Source organism: Orbicella faveolata, unplaced genomic scaffold, assembly GCF_042242905.1.
Source record: "Orbicella faveolata isolate gen_17 unplaced genomic scaffold, um_ofav_v1 contig_4, whole genome shotgun sequence".
Taxonomy (NCBI): domain Eukaryota; kingdom Metazoa; phylum Cnidaria; class Anthozoa; order Scleractinia; family Merulinidae; genus Orbicella; species Orbicella faveolata.
Window position 1 is genome coordinate 4,361,462 of NW_028301569.1, and position 22,712 is coordinate 4,384,173.

Sequence of the window (22,712 nt, forward strand, 5' to 3'; positions counted from 1 at the left end):
AAATAGGGATTGCAGCTTGAGGTTACGTCCATTCGGTTGCTTCGGGATGTTATACTGCGCGATTCACGATAGGTGTAGACTTAACTTCTTCTTCTGCATGAAACACTTTCTCTAGTTTAACGGGCTTCACACTTACAGAAGGCGATGGCTGACCCGCTGTTGCCGCTAGTGCTTGTTTCTTCGCCACTGTTTTTGCGATTTCAGCTTCCAAATTCAAACGAATTTCTTCTTGCTTTAATGGGAATTTCTGCTCTTCCAAAGCTTGGCGTTTTTTTTTCTAACATGGTTCTTCTAGCTTTTAGTTCTGCAACACGTGCTGCTTCCTTGGCTCTGACACAGAGAGAAGAAGTGCACCTTGCGCGCCAGGCAGCTTGACTTGAGCATCTCGAGATTCTCATAGCTCTAGACGGCGACCCCAAACCAGCACAACTTACAGAATCCTCCGGCTTTACTTCGGAATCGACCTGAAGAGACTGAGCTACAAGGTTAGCTTCTACTCATGTAATCAATTCACTTATCGTCCAATATAAATCTTTTTAACTTTCCCACTTCATGGGTGAAGTACTCTTCACATTCAATTTCATTCTTCTCACTTCCGTATTTCGGCCGCGTAATTGGGGTGAGCATCTTTAAATTTCAGGAAAGCTTCTTCAGCAGCTGTCAATTTCTCTTTAACTTCTTGTAGGTTCCCGTCATCTAAAAGCAATTCGTGTACTCCGTTAATGTTCGCGGTTATGTTCGCCGTTATGTTCACGAGATTTCCTCTTCGAGTGTTATTTAAACTGCGAACGTGAGAATATACGCTGTCCAACTTCTTTAGAGTCAATAAAATGTTTTAACGATAAAGCTACCAACAAGACATGAAACCATCTCCAGCGAGCAATTACAATTTAAACGCACAACCACTTGTGATTCAATATGGTTTAAACTGAAACAAAACACGAACAAAGCAACTTAAAGCAAAACCGGCGCAAACTAAACCCTGTAATCATTACAGACTTACATTTGTAACACGATGCTGGGACTGCTTACAAACGGCTGAGATGCGGCAGCAAACTGCACCAGACGCTTTGATTTTCGATCCTAGGTTCTGATCCGCACTACGAAAACTTAGAAATGCACTGCCCAAAGCTAATTGAATAAATTACACAACGACACAAACACCACATTCCAACACGTTATACAATACAATAAAAAATGTACGTGCTCAGTAACCGGGCGCATAAATAGCACCATTTCAAGGCGTTACGATCTTACACAATACGTTTAATGACATTGAAGTACCATATTTTTTCAATGAAATGCATGGGTCTCTGGGCAAGGTAGAGTTGTAAATAACCTCTCATACATTATTTTGTACCAGGTATATGTGTATAATAAATGTAAAGGTGTAATGGTAAGATATACGACTCTCAAAAATAGAAAAAAAAAAAAAAAAAACAGGGCTCAAAAAACTGCTTGAGTAAAATAAGCAGAGGATCCTTGACCAGGCCAAGTTTTAATCACAAAATACATTAACTGTGTTTTTCCATAATGAATATATATAATTACGCATTGCGTTTGTAATATACCTTGCTACTGCTTGTTTTATGATTATTTTGCTCTTCCTTTCATGTTGATATTACTTCAGATTCTTAAATGATAATCATTGTATCTAAAGTGTTTTATGAAATCTGTATTACGCAAAATGCTGGTTTAATTAAGGTTCTGTTTATTATTAACTACATGTACTCGGCATGTGTAATTTTCACGTCAACTCTGTTACTGCTAAAATGATTAAACAAATGTTTAAAGATAGACACCTCAATAATTTTATTACCCCTTCAATTGTTTCACACAGTATAAGAACCTCTATTATATCATTCAGTTTCTGTTTTCATGTCTTGTCAATGGATAAAACTCTGAATTGATTGATAGAATTACTGGCAGAGTGAGTGACTGACTGTTACTGATTGATTGATAATTTATTGAGAAGTAAGAGAAAGTGGAAATGTAGTTAGTAAATTACCAACAACTCACGAAGAGAAAATCATAACCTTGGTACGCACTGTAAATATAATGTGTTTTCACAAGTAGATGTAGATGCATCCATTTGAATTGGAGTCAAATTCAGACGATGCGTGGAATTTTTTTTTAAGGATTTGTTTATGTCAGAAGCTGATAGTAACGTGCCAGTTGTCACTCATCGTGAGCGCGGGAGATCTTTACCATGGATCACACCCACTACAAAAGATTTGATGAAAAGGCGCGATTATCATCACAAGAAAGCTATTCATACTAACAGTGAGCTTCCATGGAGCAGTTACAAAGGCTGCGAAATGCTGCGTCGATTACACTTCGTAAGGAAAAAGCCAACTATTATTCAAAGCAGTTAAGTGAAAAACAGGCCTCCCGGGAATTCTCGAAAACTTTAAATAAACTTTTACCAAAAAAGAAACAACACGCAGCTGCAAATGCCCCAGCCGTTGAAAATCTAACAACTACTAGCTTCAATGAGTTTTTCACTTCTGTCGCTGAGAAACGATGAGGCCATTTCTAGAGTAAGCCGATGCCCAAACTCTGGACCCCTAGGGCTACTGAAAACTTTTTACTCCAAAAGGTCTCAACTAATTTTGTGTGAAAAGAGCTAACAAAACTCACGCTGACTAAAGCAACAGGGCGTGATGACCTCACAGCGAAACTTCTGAGGGATGCAGCGCCAGTTATAGCTAAATTGGTCACGTATATGGTCAACGTGACTATTTCAACCGGAGTGATTCCATCCGAGTGGAAGGATACGAGAGTGACACCTTCTTTTAAATCAGGAGCAAGGAACAATGAGAATAATTATCGGCTGATCTCAGTCCTTCCCTTAGTATCAAAGGTCATGGAGCATGCCATTCAGGTTAAATTCTTGGCTTTTTTTAACTGTACATGATTTACTGTCAATCCACCAATCAGGTTTCCGTAAGAAACACTCCACGGAAACTGCGGTGGTTTATCGCACCGATCGTATTTCGGATCACATGGATAGTCAAATGACTACTGGCGCTATATTTAATGACTTGAAAAAAGCTTTTGACTTAGTCGACCATGAATGTTTACTCTACAAGTTAGAACATTACGGAGTGAGAGGGAGCAGTCTGGATTGGTTCCGGAACTATCTTTGGAAAGCACTTCTCCACTAGCCAAGCTATCCAATTTCATGCTTCGCAATTCTAGGGCCTCTTCTTTTTCTTTTATACATAGATGACCTGCCCCAGTGCTTGGGAAACTGTTTTATCAATATGTATGCAGATGACACTGTATTATACTTTACGAGTCCTTATACTTTGGGATAAATAAGGTAGTGCGGGATGATTTAAATCGAGTGGCACAATGGATGAAAAATAACAAGCTTATCTTAAATCAGAGTAAAACAAAATCAAGGCTCTTTGGAGGTCGGCAGAATCTTGCCAAATAGCCGAATTTTTGTATTCAGCCACACAGAAAGTCTTAGAAAGAGTAGCCAAATTTAGCTATTTGGGTGTTATATTGGATGAAACACTTTCTTGGAAAGATCACGTGGAGTATGTGAGTATACGATCATATTTCACCCTGGAAGCCTCTAAAAAGGTTTATACTGCACTCATGCAGCCGTTAGTTGATTACGCTGATGTGGTCTGGGAAGAAATCTCAGAAGGATACTGTAAAGAGCTTCAGCGCTTACAAAACCGTGCGGCTCGAATCATTCTCCGAAGGAAAACTTCAAAAGACACTCTCCGCGTTCTTAACTGGTTAAGTTTAGCCTGTAGAAGGAAACTGCATAAATGTATTTTAGTTTTTTAGTGCTTAAATAATTTGGTTCCAAAATATCTTAATCAGTTTTTTACAAGGAATAGGGCTTTTCATGATCATGCAACTCGAAGAAATAACGACCTGCACTCACCAAAGCCAAAACACAATATGGGAAAGAGAACCTTTAAGTATCCAGGAACTATCTGTTTTAACGCATTAACCGCTTGTATTGAGAGTGCCCCCTTCTTGCGTAATTTTAAAAGATCGATGATTAAGCATTTTTATTTGTAATTTTTATCCTTTGGATATCTATAAACATTTTATCATATTTGTACATTTTAGCCTTTTAAATGTTTTTTAAAGTTTTTATTATTATTTTTTACTCTAATTTTAAATTTCTAAATTGTACTTAATTTTTTAGATTTTATAAATTGTACATATCTTTATACCCCAGGGCCCCTAAGGATACCAGTCTCGTTGCTGAATGGGCTACTCTGGTTAAATAAAGTTACTAACTAACTAACTAACTAACTAACTTACTTGCTTGCTTGCTTGCTTGCTTGCTTGCTTGCTTGCTTGCTTGCTTGCCTGCTTGCCTGCTTGCCTGCTTGCCTGCTTGCCTGCCTGCTTGCCTGCCTGCTTGCCTGCCTGCTTGCCTGCCTGCTTGCCTGCCTGCTTGCCTGCCTGCTTGCCTGCCTGCTTGCCTGCCTGCTTGCCTGCCTGCTTGCCTGCCTGCTTGCCTGCCTGCTTGCCTGCCTGCTTGCCTGCCTGCTTGCCTGCCTGCTTGCCTGCCTGCTTGCCTGCCTGCTTGCCTGCCTGCTTGCCTGCCTGCTTGCCTGCCTGCTTGCCTGCCTGCTTGCCTGCCTGCTTGCCTGCCTGCTTGCCTGCCTGCTTGCTTGCTTGCCTACCTGCTTGCCTGCCTGCTTGCCTGCCTGCTTGCCTACTTGCTTGCTTGCTTGCCTGCTTGCTTGCTTGCTTGCTTGCTTGCCTACCTGCCTGCTTGCCTGCTTGCTTGCCTGCTTGCTTGCTTGCTTGCTTGCTTGCTTGCTTGCTTGCTTGCTTGCTTGCTTACTTTTAAAATGATCCTGTCTGCTTTAATCTCCTATCTTTAAGTTGATGGTGACTGGAGCAAATGGAGCCAGTGGAGTATCTGTACTAAGACCGTCAGTGGCATACAAACAAGAACAAGAGAATGTGCTAATCCAGAGCCAGCACATGGTGGAAAGAAATGCAATGGAACCAGAGCAGTCGTGAGGGAGTGCAGTAACATGTCCAGCTGCCATGAAGGTAGACAAAGATGAGCGATTCATTATGTGGATGGAATTTGCCACAAGGAAGAGAATCAATTAGACAATTTTTTTTTTTGCATCATTTTCTTTCATCAGCATTTCCACTACGCTTTCAGTCAGCGGAGAACCCATCTCGGGGCATAATGGTAATCTACAAAAATGGTAGCTGGCAAAAACTTTGTACCAGAAGTTGGGATACAGATGAAGAAACTTTGACTTGCAAGGCCATGGGTTACTCTAACAATATTGGTTATGGTAATGGTACTTGGTACACAGACAGCAACAATGCCTCAGACGCAATCCACGATAATTGTACAACACTGACAGAATGTGGAAGTAACATTGATAAGAAAACGCAATTATGTACAGGTACTTGGGTAAAAATTATTATCCCCCTTCTGCCTTTCTTGGTTTTGGACAGTACTAAAATTCATCGAATGAGCCATAACCAACCTAAGGGATGTTAGTCCAGATCCCATTTGATTTGTTTTAGCCCACCTTGCCTAATGATTCTTCCAAAGTCGATTGCCATGCAACAACCCTTGATGGAAGCTTTAAGCGCATAGTTTTGTTGTTGTTGTTGTTGTTTCATTAATGTTAGGTTACAGATTGAAGTTATTCAAATTATTTACAAATTAATGCTGAAAAATGACCGTGAAACAAACAGTAATTTGGATTCAAAGTTCACATTGATCCCGTATTTATATGTGAAACTGGCTATGGACAACAAAGTTTTCAGATAGAGGACGCTCATTTATTTGGTTAAAAGCGTTTTACGTAGGGGCATTATGTTGTCCCTACAATTGCAAGGACAAATGTTGCCTTAAACTTTGTTTCTCCAAGTCCACGTTGTATGTGTGAAGGAATAAAGAAAACCAATTAAGAGTAAATGCCAGTAAAAATCAAAGAAAATTCTAAAATGTGGCCACGGTCGAAAAATCGATTTGGCTCATACTTTGCCAGTTTGAAGGCCTAGGTAAGTAACTGAAGGAAATCAAGTTAGTTTTTTGAAATATTCAATATAACGGCAGAAATTCACGAAAAACGGTTATCGCACCGAAAGCTCAGATTTCACTTCGCGATAATCCGAAATTTTACACTTTTCAGCTTCTTGCTACACAGTCGTTTAAATCGCTGTGAAAAGTTCTCAACTTTAAATGTATACATTGATTCACCCTTAATCAAGAGATAGTAATTATTTTTATTTCTTGTGTTTTCTGGCCGAACTGAGCCCCGATTAAGTAGACATATTTTTCTAATTAAAACAAAACTCAAAAGTTATGCAAATTCAGTGAGGAAAAAAGCTGACCGGTAGTTCTTCAAATTGTCTGATATTCTAGCAAAAGACAGTTCAGTCAATGAATTGTAGGCTTGCAGTTTCATTTTTGTGGGATCTACCAGCAATTTTGCATGAACGCCGATCAAAAATCGAGAAAATTGCAATTCAGCCTCTTTGAAATTTGCAATGTAACGCAACACGCTAAAATAGGTAAGACCATTTTTGTTGGCTTGAGACAGGACAATCAAAGCCTATTAATGTCCTTTACATTTGAAAAGCTTTAAAAGTAGTATTAAACTTAAAAAATCGCCGACAAGAGTTTAATAAAAGAGAAAAAGAAACACCAAACTTTTAAATCGCACTTTCCATCTTCTCGCTCCCAGTGTCACGCTCGAGCGATTTTTTCAAGGGAAACGAATTTGAAACCATTTTTTCACCGTTCAAAATGAGTCAAATTTTAATAACAAGATCTTTGTTGTTGATGTGCGAAATCGTACATTAATAAGAGAGGATTGCCCAGTTAACCCGCCGAAAGAAGTAAAAAAGGTCTCAATAGTATATACATATTGGAACGATGTTAGGGATTACAAGCTTTATGCCGTCGCTAGCCAGTAGGAGGCTATCTATTCCCACGAAAAGTTAATGTCGTATCGATAACCAAGCAAACAACGCACTTATCAAAGAAGAATCGGAGTAAGCTGGATGAGTTAGAGACGCCCCACGCGAGTTCGTTCTTCAATACGGTGGAATTTGTGCCGGCACGCAGTTACGGTCATACCGCTCATACAGTGTAACAAGGATATCAAAAGCCACTAAAAGTCCTTCGAGGTAAGCAAATACTTTAGGAATGATAAATAAATAAATAATTTCCGTAGTTTTAACGGTCATACTCTCAATGACTAGCCAGAAGCAAGGTAGTCCTGTTCTGGCCCTCTCCTTGTCACGCAAGGTCGAGAGGGAGGGTCCCTCGCTCTCGGCTCTCTCCCGACGTTTCGTGACAGAAAAAGGGCCAGAATTGGACTAGAAGCAAGGAAAAAAAAAATTGACGCGCGCAAGAATATCACCAATGTTGTACACACGCAATTTGCTTAATTACGTTTGGCCACCTTGTTGCAACATCTAACATCTTACAGGATACTTGTGTTTTCGAATTATTTCTTGTTAACTTATTTGAACAGAAAAGCTTGTTAAACTAGGGTCGAAGAAAGGCTCGTCAACTGAATGAGGCAGTAGTTGGTGATATAAAACGATCCACAAGACGACATGATAAAGCATGATAAAGAGTAGGTAGCACTGACTTTTTCAGAAGTGTAAACCACAACGTAGGTTAAAGATATACCGACACGTCATTGGCTACAAAAATGCTTCATGCTTCAGTGCTAAATAGCAATGAAAACCAACCGTGGCGTCACAAATTTGGTTTGTAAACAAGGCAATTTTTATCAGGAGTTTTTTCTCATCCCCACCCCAGCGTTGTCAATGCAATTCAGCTCTTTTCTCTTCCTTTCTCGCCCTGCAAGTTGACCATGAAACTGATACTGACGTCTCTTTTTCCACCCCGATCAATGAGCTGAATGCAAAGGTAGGCTTTTTGTACTGGACGAAGCTTCAAAAGAAAGCAAACCGGATAGCTGAATATCGCATAATTTGAAAAAGCGATTGAAGGTTGAGTTCTGGAGAAAGCTCCATCATCTTCTACAGATTTGACGCATCTGCCAAGTCCGTCACGTACTCGCTGCATAGTAGCACCGCGGACAGCAGTGTAAAGCTCTAGTACGCGTTGTTATTTGAGAAAGCTGAACAGTGCGTTTTAGCCGTCCCGAATATCCTTGCTCCTGCAGATTTGAATTGCTTCTGGGAGGAGTTATCTAAGCGCAAAGGGAATCTAAGAGCAACTGGTGGAGAAATACTTTGAACGCTTCAAACACTCCGTCACTTATCCCGAAGCTGCATAAATTACTTGACCTTCGCCACAGATTGTCATTTCCAAGATTGTAGCATGGGCCAAGTGTATCATGCGTGACACAAAACAGGGAGAGTTAGGGAGTGATTAAGTTTGGTTCTACTCGTGTTTTTTTCGCTATTACAGGCAATTTCTAAGTTAAATACTATTTCTAAAGCAGTTCAAACGTTAAAGACATTGATAGGCTTTGATTGTCCTGTCTCAAGCCAACAAAAGATTTTTACCTATTTTAGCGTGTTGCGTCACATTGCAAATTTCAAAGGGGTTGAATTGCAATTTTCTCGATTTTTGGTCGGCGTTCATGCAAAATTGCTGGTAGATCCCACAAAAATGAATCCGTAAGCCTAAAATTCATCGACTGAACTGTCTTCTGCTAGAATATCAGACGATTTGAAGCACTAACGGTCAGCTTTTTTCCTCACTGAATTTGCATAACTTTTGAGTTTTGTTTTAAGTAGAAAAATATGTCTACTTAATCGGGGCTCAGTTCGGCCAGAAAACACAAGAAATAAAAATAATTACTATCTCTTGATTAAGGGTGAATCAATGTATACATTTAAAGTTGAGAACTTTTCACAGCGATTTAAACGACTGTGTAGCAAGAAGCTGAAAAGTGTAAAATTTCGGATTATCGCGAAGTGAAATCTGAGCTTTCGGTGCGATAACCGTTTTTCGTGAATTTCTCCCGTTATAGTGGATATTTCAAAAAACTAACTTGATTTCCTTCAGTTACTTACCTAGGCCTTCAAACTGGCAAATTATGAGCAAAATCGATATTTCGACCGTGGCCACGATTTCTTTGATTTTTAGTGGCAATTACTCTTAATATTTTTTTAAACTTATTGCTAACCTATCCTTAATTTCTAATTCTGTAATTTGACAAGTTCCTGTACGTTTAAATGGTGCAAAAGTAGGTTATGGTGGAAGAGTGGAAGTTTTTTATCAGGGAAAGTGGGGAAAGATCTGCCGTAAAGAATGGAATTTTGAAGATGTGAAGGTTATCTGTCGTCAACTTGGCTTCAAACGTGCAGTGGCTGAATTTGTTGTGGACGATATCAAGGATGAGGACATTCCTATTATAGTGTCTGATGTAGCCTGTAATGGAGATGAGCCCAAGCTGACATCCTGCCCGCGAACTGATGGAAATCTTAACGTTGACTGTCAAAATGATGACACAGGTGCTCAGGCATTGTGTGAACCAAAAAGTAAGTGATCTTTTAGCATAGCAACTTACTTAATAGTCAAGTATTGTTATACTTAGAGTTGTTTCTTCCTCTTCGCCACTCTTTGTCACTAGTGTCTCTTAATTGTACATGCATATCTTAAGTTTACATGCATTTCTGTATGTGTGGGAAATAAAATAAATTCAAACTCAATCATCAAATAGAATTATATTTTCCCTTGATCATCTTCTTTAGTGTACAATTTACTGTACATGTGTGGTAAATTGAAAGAAATTGTCAATTTTTCTGGTTTTGGGAGACTTCAAATCCCTTAGTGAGGGTTTAATAAGGGTCCATTATTAATTTGTCTCATGGTTGCATGCTGATCAAAAGAAATCGAAAGCAAAACTGTTGTGAATGTTTTCATTCAGCCCCATGCCATACCATCTACATGTAGCAGCTAGTGTTCTTATCATAAATGACCTGCCTTTTCCTCAACAACAAAGTCTAACAGACTGTTATGTCGAAGACCCAAGACCTTAGGTTCAACACCTTGTAATTAAAAGCATATTAAATTTCTCATTCTAAGACCTTCACATACAAAATTTTAAGACCTCGAAAAGCAACATCTAAAAATACTAAGACCCGTAAAAATAAACTTGAAAACTAATTAAGTCCTAAGAAAACTGACCTTTAATGTTAGGGATGGCATGACTCAAGTATAGCTTCACTTTCAACTTACGTCATTTACATAATAAATTATGCCCAACCTTATATCAACAGTGGTCAAACTCTCCTTAGATGAAGAAGCCGTCAGAAAGTAAATGTGAGGGAAGGAAATCACTCATATTGGCAGGGAAAATGAGAAACAACAACAACAAAAAAATAAATACAGTGATCTTATTACTTAGTTACACATCCAGTAGTTAAAGCTTAGCTTTGGTGGTCGGATAAGAAGCGGTTAACTTTCCTTGTGGAAACCATCTCAGACAAGGCTGACCTCTTGCCTTTGCGGTGCCACATCTCCTTATGTATTCTCTAACAGTTGCACATTGCACTTTTTGTTAACAATGCTAGTGGGCTTTGACTTCATTTTTAGCCTCTGTAGTTGATAAATTATCTAAAATTAATGAAATGTAATCTACAGATTAAAAGCTCAGCTTGAATTCAGTGGTTTCACAATTTCCACTTCTTAAAGAGGTCCATCCATTTTTTAAGTATGGTATATATAAGTCATATAGCCACTTATGTATCCATTATCAAAAATATGGCACACTGCCCTAGCTAGATCATTGTTATCTCTGAAATATTGGTTTGTTGCAAGAAACCAAGTATGTACCAGTATGCATTATCCTAAATTTACCAAACTGTAAAAACTAAGAGCTTTTTAAGGATCAAAAGACATGCAAAAACTAAACATAAGAGCAGGAAGACCAACAGTGAGTAGGGGGTATTTACTTGGAATTGTGTTAGTTGCTGCATGTGCACACTTGACACTAAGTTAAACATCACTTAATTCATTATTATTAATTCTGACATTGTCTTACCAGCCATATGTTCTTAACATACAAATCCTGCCACAACCCTTCAACAGTTTTTTGGGACAAGATAAATCTGTGTACAGGCAAAGTTCAAATGGCAAAAGTGCAGTTATTGATGCCAATCAGAATTTTTCAACCAATCACAGCATGGTAATCAGTGGGGTGACAAATTAAATGGTGAATATGACTGCTACCTGTTTTTCATATATGCAATGGGTGGCACAAGTGTTGAGACACTTGGCAGTACAATTCGATTTTTGAGGGTCTTGGAAACATTGTCCCCCTACCCTTCCCCCAACCCCCGCCACTCCCCGTCCCAAACAATGTTGATTTTTCTATTTCTTAGGCTGCACAGACCAGAGCACTTACACAACATTGAATTGGGGGGCCATGGGTATTAGAGAGTTAATGCTAAGTGCAAATAAAATAGAATAAGTGGCTAAATGTCGAAAAGCGCCATTTTCTAAAACTGTCTCAACTTATTTTGTCGCCCAATAACCGTAGCAAAACTACACTGTATGTGGATGGCAGTGTTTTTGCTGCTAAAAACATGCAACTAGGCTAGAGATAACGTTTACTGCCCCTTTGTTGCATTGTGTTTAAGTTAACTTTGTCTATCATCAGTTATATTTAGAAGCATCTTAGAATCTCATATAAGTCCTTATCTTTCAGAGGACAAAACAGCGTTGAATGCAGTTCAACTAGAATTCAATGTTGAAAGCACTGAAATTATTTTCTGCTCCCTTGAAAATGGAACTGCCTACATAAGATGGTTCAATAACAAACATCAAGAGGTTAATTCTACATCTGGGACAAGGCTGACAGCAAACAGAGATAAACTGACCATTGAAAACATTCAGCTGTCTGATGGAGGAACCTATGAATGCAGGGGATTAGAGTACATCCGATACTACACCATCTATGTCAATGGTAGGCCAACTTATTTTTACTTGGTAGAATATCATTAAGTTTGACTATTCTGCTTCGCCGTGCATCTGTGTTTTTCTTGATGGCTGCATGTAAATGTATACAGTTTTTTGTTTCATTGACTTTTAGTGCAGAAGTCTAATTGACGGACCAATTTTTTGCATTCTGAGCAATTTCTACCTTTGGATCTGCTACAACTGAAAATAACGACACTCATAGAACTTGTACTTCACACGTTTATTCTTCTTTCTTCAACTTTGACGTAAATTGTAAATCATGGAGATGTAAATCGCATCATAATGATACGAGTACTTTACACTTATACTAGTGATTGAGGAACAAGATTGCATCATCTTAGGTACAATTGAAAGAAGGCTGAATAAAGTCAGCTTGAAACCTGAAAGTAGCCTGAATAAACTCAGGTACACAAAGCAAGCTTCAAGCCTAGCTAAATTCAGCTGATGAATGGTGATCCCAGCCAAGCTAGTTTCTCATATATACCTGCTATTTGGGTAAAGGTAAAGAATCCGATCCCACCGACGCGTCGGCCGACACATCACCGACGCGTTGGTCGACACACCACTGACACATCACCGACACACTACCGACGCGTTGGTCGGCACACTATCGATGCGTCGGCCAACACACTACCGCTATTTGTAGTCTCAGCCTAAAAAGCTCTGTTAGGGCAGCTTAGATTTGTATCTTCACCCTTGAAAGCTGTGTAAAGGCAGCTTTCATTTATATGTTCAGCTTAGAAAGCTGTGTACAGTCAGCTGCGTTTTTTTTTTTTTTTTTTTTTGCGAAATCATTAACAATAAATTCATTCTATTTAACGCGCATACAAATTGTTATTTATCCAGGTGTAAGATGCAAAGTTTAATGAAAGTACAATATTTAGTGCACTATTTTTACAGGTCTCCAGCAAAGATAACTTCTAAACACCAAAAATCATACTTTTGTTTTTTTTTGCAGTTTATGTGAACACTATAACCTTAATGAACCTATAAATTCTCGTAACAAAATGACACCTGTGGTAGAAAATAAATTCTCGGCAAAGGTTTGCATTTTCTCGACAGAACTCCACAAAGCTGATGATTTAATGTCGTCAAGTGTGATTTCAATAATTTACATTAATTTGATGTTTTTGTCCTTAATTTTTAGAATTAAGGTAATAATTAAAGCATTCCACTGGAAAAGTTGAAAATTTACATGGACATGTCAATTTTAATTTACAGCATGTAAATCTTGATTTACATTCTTTGTAAATTACAATTTACATGTTAGGGTTTTGTAAAATAAATTTACAGGAAATTTACAGCTTTTAGTACAGCATGTAAATGTTCTGTAAATAGTGATTTACATTGTCTTTGTCGATAATGATCATTTGAAGAACATGTAAAAACCTGTAAAATATTTTACGCACTTTTATAGTATCTGCCTTTGTAAAAATCATGTAAATTGCTTTGCCAAACCACGTAAGAAACGTGAAAATAATTCAAGCGAATGCTGTGAAAAGTCTGGAAATGTTATGTTTGTAACCCTGTAAAAAATATGTAAATGAAAAAAGGGGGCCTGTAAGAAACATGTAAAAACCATGTAAATGAAAAAAGGGGGCCTGTAAGAAACATGTAAAAACCATCTAAATGAAAAAAGGGGGCCTGTAAGAAACATGTAAAAACCATCTAAATGAAAAAAGGGGGCCTGTAAGAAACATATAAAAACCATGTAAATGAAAATCAAAGGAGACCTATGGCCAAACTCGTGGATTAGGTAATCTAGAGATGAAACATATTGGTGAACTTGCAATTACTGGTGTATTATTAAATGCTGTTAAAACAAGCCGGGTTTGTACCATGCAAGGTCGCACTTAACTCACAAAGTGCAGGTTTTTTTCGTTAGCTTTTTTTTGCACACATATCACAAAGACATACGTCCAGAATAGCTAGGGGGGCAAAATTGCACCATAACATGGAGTGGTAAAGGCTAAAGGTTCTTGGGTCACAGAGGACACTCCTGTCCAACAAATCATAGAGTACTCTCCCCACTCCCCCCCCCTTCCCTCACACCCAGATCTTGATGTTGATCTGCCTGCTGGAAAAATTTGCATGTATTCAAGTCGTACGAGCTCACAAACGTTTTTCATTGCATTTCATTCAAGGTTATAGGTAAGGTTTCTTATGAGACAGCACTTCTTTTCCAATGTGGAACCGCTTGTCTCTATATGCACGTAAAATACATCAAAATAAGTAGACTCTTTTGCAAGCATTTTCAGTGTTGATCCGACAAATCTCTCGACCATAAATATGTGTTCCAACAGTAATAATAACAGCTTTATTGAAGTGTCAATTTATTTAGTATTAACTAATAATTGGGGACAAGCTCACAGGGGGTTTCTTTCCCTTTGTTATCTTTTCAATCAGGAAGCAAAAGTGTAAACAAAAGACAGGGTAAAAATCATTTAAGCTTATCAAAATCAAGTATTTGGGAGTTTCTTTCCAAGTTTATGTGCATTTCACATCCCACTTAGAGTTTAGATCAATGTACTAAAACAAAGAAGACAAGTCTAGAGACCAAAACTTTAATCTAAACTTAACTCGATGCTGGTTTAACATGGACATCTCAACATGAAAAACTTAAGTGTTTAAACTGTAAAGCGGTGAACGAAGGTCCTGCTTGATTGAACGTTGGATCTCACAGCAGATCTAATCAGACAAACTTGAAAAGTAAAACGATAATACGTCACTACTGCAAGGTTGAAACAACGTCGTAGAGTTAAAAAAAAATATTTCGGCTGGCCTCAGGTTTAGATGTTACTAAATTATAAAAATGAAATTACAATATTATACAATGGTGCCGATGTTTGCCTTATATTCAGTAGCTGTTTCGTTCATTAAAAGTTGTTCGTTTCACTCATATAAGCTCATTAAGGTCGAGGAATAAGACACATTTTCATCAAAGCTTACCACATTAGCTTTTCAGGTCACTTTCCAGCAAACAAATGCACATCTCCTGGTCATTTTGAGCGCCTGGACGACTCAAATGCTCCTGAAATTCAGCCTTCAAGTTGGCCATAGTACTAATTCGAACATTCGAAGTCAACTTCAATTTAGCGAAACACCTAATATTAATGGTCGTGTAAAAGCTACAAAATCATCAATATTCGGGCTGGCACGATGCACGCATTGAATAGAAGGCTCGCACTGACTGCACGGTCACTATTCCAATATGGCGTCGGGCTCGGTTACTATTCCAATATGGCCTCGGGCGCGGTTACTATTCCAACATGGCGTCGGACTCGGGCGCTCTCGTTCGGGCCGACTAATTACGAGCAGTACGTGTCTACACCTCAGTGAGTGAGTGAGTGAGTGGGTGAGTGAGTGAGTGAGTGAGTGAGTGAGTGAGTGACACATTTGCATATCGGAGTCCCCGCAACAAACACGTTTCTACGCTTCGCGTATCCACGAGTTTAAAAAGGGGGCCAGTAAGAAACATGTAAAAACAATGTAAATGAAAGAAAAGGAGCCTGTAAGAAACATGTAAAAACCATGTAAATGGAAAACCTAGAGGTTGCACGAGTGCAGTGGGGGCTGTAAATAGCCTGTTAAAAACATGTAAATTAAAAAGGGGGACCTTGCAAAGGCTGTGAAAACAATTTAAATGAGATAATGGGGGCTTTTCGAAAAACTGTAGAGACCACGTTAATGTAAAATGGAGACTCTTATAAAAAAAAGATCTAAATTTAAGAGAAGGCCTGCCTAAACCCTGCAAAAACCATGTAATGGAAAAGTGGGCTTATTTAATATAACTCTGGTGTAACGGTTCAACCAACGGAGACTGTTCAAATGCTGTAAATTCCAAGATACCGACAGGTTCGCTATCCTCTTGTAAACGGTTGGTTGGATTTTGCAAAGAAATAAATGAAAAGTTACCCCGGCCAGGTTAAACTTGGGGGGACGGGGGGAGAGAGAAGAAGGGTTGTCTCGGGTAACCGAGAACATATAAATGGGACCTTTTAAAGGCGCGTAAAGTTAAAATGTAACACCGCCCTAAAGCTCCGTAAACCTACCGTGAAGCCTCCATTAAGGTGCCTTTTACGTTGAAGCATTTGAACTTCTCTAAAGTCCAAGTGTGCGCTATAGTGTGCTTTAAATTGAAGTTGGGTTAGAAGGTATGCACCAAACTAAATCGATGCATTGATCGACACCGCACTAAGCTGTCTTCTTGTGAGCTTTCCGCGCATCCACAACGACAAAATAAAACTAGAATTGTTACTGCACATGCAGACGTCCCAAGCTTACGTCTCTAGAAAAGAGAAAAAATTAATTCTCGGACACGTACGTATTTATTCATGAAGGACCATGAAAGCGTCACGTGTTGTGTGAGTTCAAGACGGAAAGAGCCCTGGTGACCGAGTTTGAACTGACGCGAGTTAGGTTAGGCAGGGAACCATAAGGGACACGGCCGGCCCAACGACCGTTTTCTCTCGAATGCTTTGAAACGCTGTTTTAGGCTATCTGGTGTACTTTCAAAGCTCTGTAGGTTAATTTTAGGTTGCGCAAAAAACAAATTATCTGTTCGGTTATTCTAGAGGAGCTTGAGTATCTCGTACTTATTAGGGCTTTTTTGTCCATTTCCCGAAAACGTTAGGACTTATCGCCTTCCCGAAAATGATAGCTGACTTTTTTTCGGTACCCAAAATGACATTTTGTTTTGTTGTTGTTGTTGTTTTTTGGTGATTTCTATCGTTCTGTGCTTTCATTGCCATCACTGTTATCCCAGTCCCTTTGTAAGAGCATACCAGCCTTGTGAGTGCCCGATCTCCGACAAACAGGAATCAGCGGTCTTCATGTTAGGTACCAGGTCCTCTCGGTTCTCCCGCCATGTTTGGCAGTTCGTTGGAACTTGCATCGAACTCGAGCTCTGCTTTATGCATCAGCCAATTCCAGCAGTGCCCATTCCCCCCCCCCCCCCCGGGCTAACCCCCGGGCATTAGCATTTTTTTAAAAAAAATTGGCAAATTCCCCGGGGTGGGGACACATAAGCTGTCTAAATGCCCTTTGGTGGGGACGAAGAAAGAGCGCAAATGCCCCGCCCCCGGGATCGTCGCATTCCAACACCTCCACAGTTTTTTAATTAATCAGTAAATAAAACGGTCAACTGTTCAGTATTTTATTGTAACGGTAAGACTTCAAGGACAACAGTACGTGTTAGTTGATTCTGATTATATTTATTTCTTTATATTTGTTTTTAACAGTTTGCTAGAGGATAGCTGGGATTGCGGCGGACGTGTCCCCAGCCGCGAGCGATGATAGGCGCCTGTATTCGCAGGTTACTTTTTCTGTGAAGATTCAAGACATTTTAAATGATGATGCATTGCATTTTAAGCTCGCGGGATCTGTCTTGAAGATCGCATCATTTGATTTCGCAAACCTTAAGTATTTTAACTCCACTTTCATGAATTTAAAAAATGCTGGGCTAGTTTTGAATGCGAAATGCGAAATAGTCGTGTTCATGTCAGTGATTGCTTTGTGATAAACAAAATATAGTTCACCTTGTCGCTTATATTTATATACTTACAAGTAATGAAGAAATATCTAAAATTGAGAAAACATTGTTCGACAAACGCCTCGTCTTTCCCGATGACCTCATGCACGGTACTTTCCAAAACACGTGTGTCGAATGCCCGGGGGTCGCCCCGGGGTACGCAAATGCCCAGCCCCCGGGCCGCGATAAAATTGCGGATGCCCCACCCCTGGGACTGACAACGTGAGCAAATGCCCGCGGTTGCCCGGGGGGGGGGCACTGCTGGAATTGACTGATGCATTAGCGGGCCAAAATCCACTCTACCTTCGCTTCGTCATCGTGCACGGTTTCAAGGCAAAGTTTTCCGTTACCCAGAAGCTGAAGATAGCGATTACAGGCAACAACAACAACAGGTAAGCAAGTTTTGCATAAATTCAACGAGTAGAGTTAAGTAACGTCAAGATACGTTTACATTTCGTTTTGCCTTTGGTTGTGAATGTGTCATTATCAAGGAGAAGTTACATCGCTTGTGGAATCGACTTTGTTGATGTTTACCTGCCGTGCATAAAGAGCTTAATTATCTGTTATTATCTGTTCTCGATAACCGAGTAAGAGCATGCGGCATTTTTTATTGGCTTATAGGCACCTTATGATTCCTTCTGATGCATTCTCTTGTAAGGTTATGTTGCCCTCTGATGTGAATGCTAGTAAGCTAAAATGTAATGTGCCATCTTCAGCAGAGAAATTTCCCTTATGCTAGTGTAAGTATTCTGAAGTTACTCAAGTGTCTACAGTTGTACCTACATGCAAGTTACAATATGCTACACAACTGTACATGGACATTGCACCCACTGGTGCTGATAGTAAGTTAAATGTTGTGAAATTTTCTTTCACCAAAAAAGCACTACGATACTTTATAAAGAGGTATACATGTACCTCAAACTGTCATGAAAACTACACAGGACTTGAAAAAAAAAAAAGGAAGGGTAACTTGCCCAGGCAGGAAAATCTACTTGTCTTGGACGACACAGTATAGTCAATCGATTATTTCATAACAATCAATAGGAATTAGTCAATGATATCAGAAATCAATAAAAGGATTCGTCATGACTAATCGATTGTGATCAAATTTTCAATAAGCATTATCAATTTTGCTGATACTAGCTTTTCTTTTAAGCAACATTTAATAAGAAAGAAATGGACAAAAGATATAAAGTGAAATATGAAATCATGAATACAATTACATAAAAACATAGCATTGTATCTTGTAAACAGAATATTTTGCTGGCATACATGTATCGGGGACTATGTTTTGGGGGTCTTTGGTAGTGCCTTTGAAATCTACATAAAAAAGTTACAATCAAACATTGTGTTTAGGGACACAATTTTTCTACAGTTTATGTGAACTAACAAAGAGAAGCCAACTTTCAATTGATTCTCTAATGACTGATAAATTTGGTAAAATCAAATCGATAACTTGAAACTTCTCTAGCATGTGAGTATGAATTTCTTTCAATTGATTGATAGCACTGATAACACTTACATTAATTTCAATTTATTGATTTATATCAATTTATGGATCAATTTCAATCGATTGCCTTACCCTGGGATGACCAGACAGCACTTTAGAGCCCTGTTACAGTTGTACATTTTACTTGTACGAAATTGGGCTCTTACCAAATACATGTAGGTTTCATGTGTCGTGCATCTGTTCATTCATCTGTTCATTCATCTGTAGCAGGGCAGGAAAAAAAAATTGTAAGTCACTTGCCCAGTTGGCCAGTCAATTTCAGTTTTCACTTGCCCCCATTTAAATATTAGTTGCCAGTGTGGTGGCCAGTAAGGAAATCAGAGGACAAATGCAAATGAAGTACGCTCGGATTCCTAACTAATTCTTGCTTTCAACCTAATAATTAAATAATCGTTAGGTCTTAAGTTTTGAAATGGAATGACTGGAAATTATCATTTATCAAGTTGGCATTTTTAGTCAGACTCACAAGACTACTGAGGCTACATTGTAATTTCACTTGCCCACCGGGCCGCTGAACTTCTATTTTCACTTGCCCAAGAGCAAAATTTACTTGGCTGAGGAAATCAGACCTGGGTTTTTCCTGCCCTGAGTAGATCACAGATAACACCAAAATGTGGGAAAAACAGAAAATATTCACATAAGCCATTGCCAGAGTGTGTCACAGAAACTGTGAATTTTTCAGGCGTGTGTCACTGATGTTCTTACCACATTTTGATGTCTTCTGTGATCTATTACTGAAGAGATGCGCGACAACATAGAATCTATCTGCTTCGTAATACATAACAAAGAAACAAAAACAAACATTTATGACATCAGCTGTAACTTTGTCCACCAATACAGCATAAGTGCGCATAAGAAACAATCAAATTGTGCCTGCAAATAACTTGACTTATTATTTAAACATTGTTTGATAGGAGTTTGATTTATTGTGCATGAATATTACAATGTAGAAGATAGTGAACATTGAATATTTACTGCCACACATTTTGAGTTTAGTTCTTCTATATCCTCTGACATTCAGTGCCTTCCAATCAGAGATGCAAAGTTTTTGTCACACAGTAGCTACAGATGTAGATGTAAGATCTGTTTGATTGATGAATATTCAGGGCTCAAAATAATGGCCGGTCAACGGGCAATGTCTGGCCAGAATGGTGACTTGACTGGCCAAAAACTTCACTCACCGGTCATGTTGACCAGTCATGTCATGTTGAGACGATCACGTTGTTCATTCTTGAATAAACAATCAAATCCCTGTAAATCTGAGAGTTTTTAATCTCTTTTTTATTATGACCTCTGATGAAAACATACACCAATGCATACATGTATCTTTTCGAACGGCTAAAGACCATTCGCTTGCTGTTTGTCATGCGTTCAAGATCGATAGGAATGCCACTCGAGTGACTGAGGTTAAATCCATTCGAAAAAATATTTAGCCAATATTTAAACAGTCTAGCAGTGACTGGAACAAACAAACTATATTTGTGGGTTTAATTTGGCTCACATTACATGTGCTTGATTTTTGCGTAAATATCCTGAACAGTCAGAAACGAGACGTGACCGAGCTAAAATTACTTTGGCCAGTCAACATGACCGGCTACAGTCCGATTTCAAAGGTCACAGTATAAATTGGAATGATAAGAAACAAAATAATAACTCCAGTGTAAAATTCACTGATTGATATCATACACAGAATTTGCTAATTCATACTCAGACATAACTTATCTTACTTAACGAAATGTTTTATGTTACTTGTAGGATGAAGTAAAATTGAGAGTGGTCAATACATGCATACTCCTTGGCATTGATGCTTGATCAGGAAAAAATCAGCCACTGAGAAGTCTACAGTACTTATGACTCTACAAGGGGTCCAAGGCCCATTTCTTGAAGGCCCTGTAAACTTCTCAGGCCCACAAAGCCATCTTTAATTGAGCTGTGTCTAAAAACTAAGAGCTGTATATGCCTGAAACTTCTTGTGTGAAGGAAACCTCTGTTCATATTGAGAATAAGCGATTAAAACAGCTCTGTAAGCATAAGATTTCAGATTTTTGTATGGCTTTCTCTTTTTGGGACCTTCGAGAAATGGGCCCCTGGTGCATTACAGTCTAACATGATGACCTTCAACACTTTGACATGCTCTGGCAGCTTTCTGGCATAAATTCAACCACTTTAAACATTATTTTTTAATGCTTTGAAGTATCACCTACAGTGTACCTGTGTTAGTGAATTAGCATCAAATTTAAATATCTTAGATTGCTAGGTTGATACTTATTGTTCAATACAGCAGCTATAAGATTTCATCATAAAAAGCAAAGGCTATGTTTACATACATGTAGTACCAGAACAATAATTTATTAACTTATGATGTGTTATGGGAACTATGGTACTAGGTAGGCCTTTCAATTTCAACAGGCCCCTATGAATTTTTTTTTTTTTTTTACAGTACAGTTTTTTTATCACAAAAAGAAAAAGTAAAATTTTGAATATTGTTTACAGCAAATGTTTTGTCAGGGGTCCAAAATGTTTGTACTGTTTGGATTCCGCACAGTTTTGGAAAAAGAAGGAAACTGTGACTTTGTAAACATAGCCTAAAAGATGTCAGAAGCCTTGTTTTATGTTATGCAATGTAGTATTCCTTTGGCATGAATGTTTTTATGATGAATTTAAAATGTCAATCTCTATCTTGTGGTAAATGTTTTTTCTCCCTATTTTCTGTTATTTCAAAAGAACAATTCACTCTATGAAAAAAGTTGATCAATACTTTACAGTTACATTGCAGTAATTTTCATAATAAGGTAAAGGTAAAGTCTGCATACGAGCCACGTGGCCCAACAGGCTGGAGCTTATCCCGCTTTCCGTAGCAGGAAGCGACTTAAGGACTATTTCTACTCCCCCTGGATGAGATGCCAGTCCATTGCAGGGTTACCCCACCATTAAATTCTCTGGTACCCACCTATACACCTGGGTGGAGAGGCACTGAGAGTAAAGTGTGTTGCCTAACAACACAACAGAATGTACCCGCCTAGGGCTTGAACCCGGATCGCTCGATCAGGAGTTGAGCGCACTACATGTAACTACGAGGCCATCATGCCACCCCTATTTTTCATAATAATTATTAAGGCTAATTTAATCCTACATTAATTACTTAGTAAGAAAAAAACAGTTTATTCATTCATTTTATGACAAAGGTATTATCATTATGTTACATTTGACTTTGTGGATTTAGTATGTATTTAAGACAGGTATCCATTCGCAAACAATTTTAATTTAGTAATACACCTAAATTGCAAACTTTTTACTAGTTGTAGCTGACAACAGTATAGTTTTTAATCATTTTATTATTTATGAATTAAATAGAGCTGAATATGACATGATTTCGCACAATCTTGAAAAGGTCTTGAATTTTAGTAGTCTTCTTGAAAAGTGCTTGAATTCGGTTAAAGGAGCTCAGTCATGGTATTTTAAAATATTTTGGCCATGCACAAAATTACATTTAAGTCGCCTTGTTATGGATAGATAGAAAAGAAAACATGTTTTATTTGTTGCAATGTATACATTGTAAACCTTATTCATGGCATGTAAAAACTATTTGAATTTTACTGAGTTTGTTCTGATTGCAATAAATTTCTGATTCTGTATAAATTTGCATATTTTCTACTATTATAATTAAAGTCAACAGATTTGATTACAATAAAACAGTACATTCCACGCATCTTTGTTCAAGTTATTATTTACAAGTC

General features: G+C 38.4%; 1 protein-coding gene and 1 long non-coding RNA gene across 2 annotated transcripts in view; both read left to right on the forward strand.

Annotated features, from left to right (window-relative positions):
• The window catches only part of LOC110044309 (vascular endothelial growth factor receptor 1-like), a 108,353-nt gene that overhangs the window by 26,963 nt on the left and 58,678 nt on the right, over positions 1-22,712 (forward strand). Inside the window, exons 6-9 of the mRNA XM_089276421.1 lie at positions 4,870-5,043; positions 5,142-5,414; positions 9,172-9,492; positions 11,664-11,921. Coding sequence (XP_089132547.1) covers positions 4,870-5,043; positions 5,142-5,414; positions 9,172-9,492; positions 11,664-11,921 — 1,026 coding nt within the window. The remainder of the gene's footprint in view (positions 1-4,869; positions 5,044-5,141; positions 5,415-9,171; positions 9,493-11,663; positions 11,922-22,712) is intronic.
• Positions 17,718-22,684, forward strand: LOC149101100 (uncharacterized). The gene is made up of 2 exons (XR_016203086.1): positions 17,718-17,857; positions 20,731-22,684. It is a non-coding gene; the product is annotated as an uncharacterized LOC149101100 (long non-coding RNA).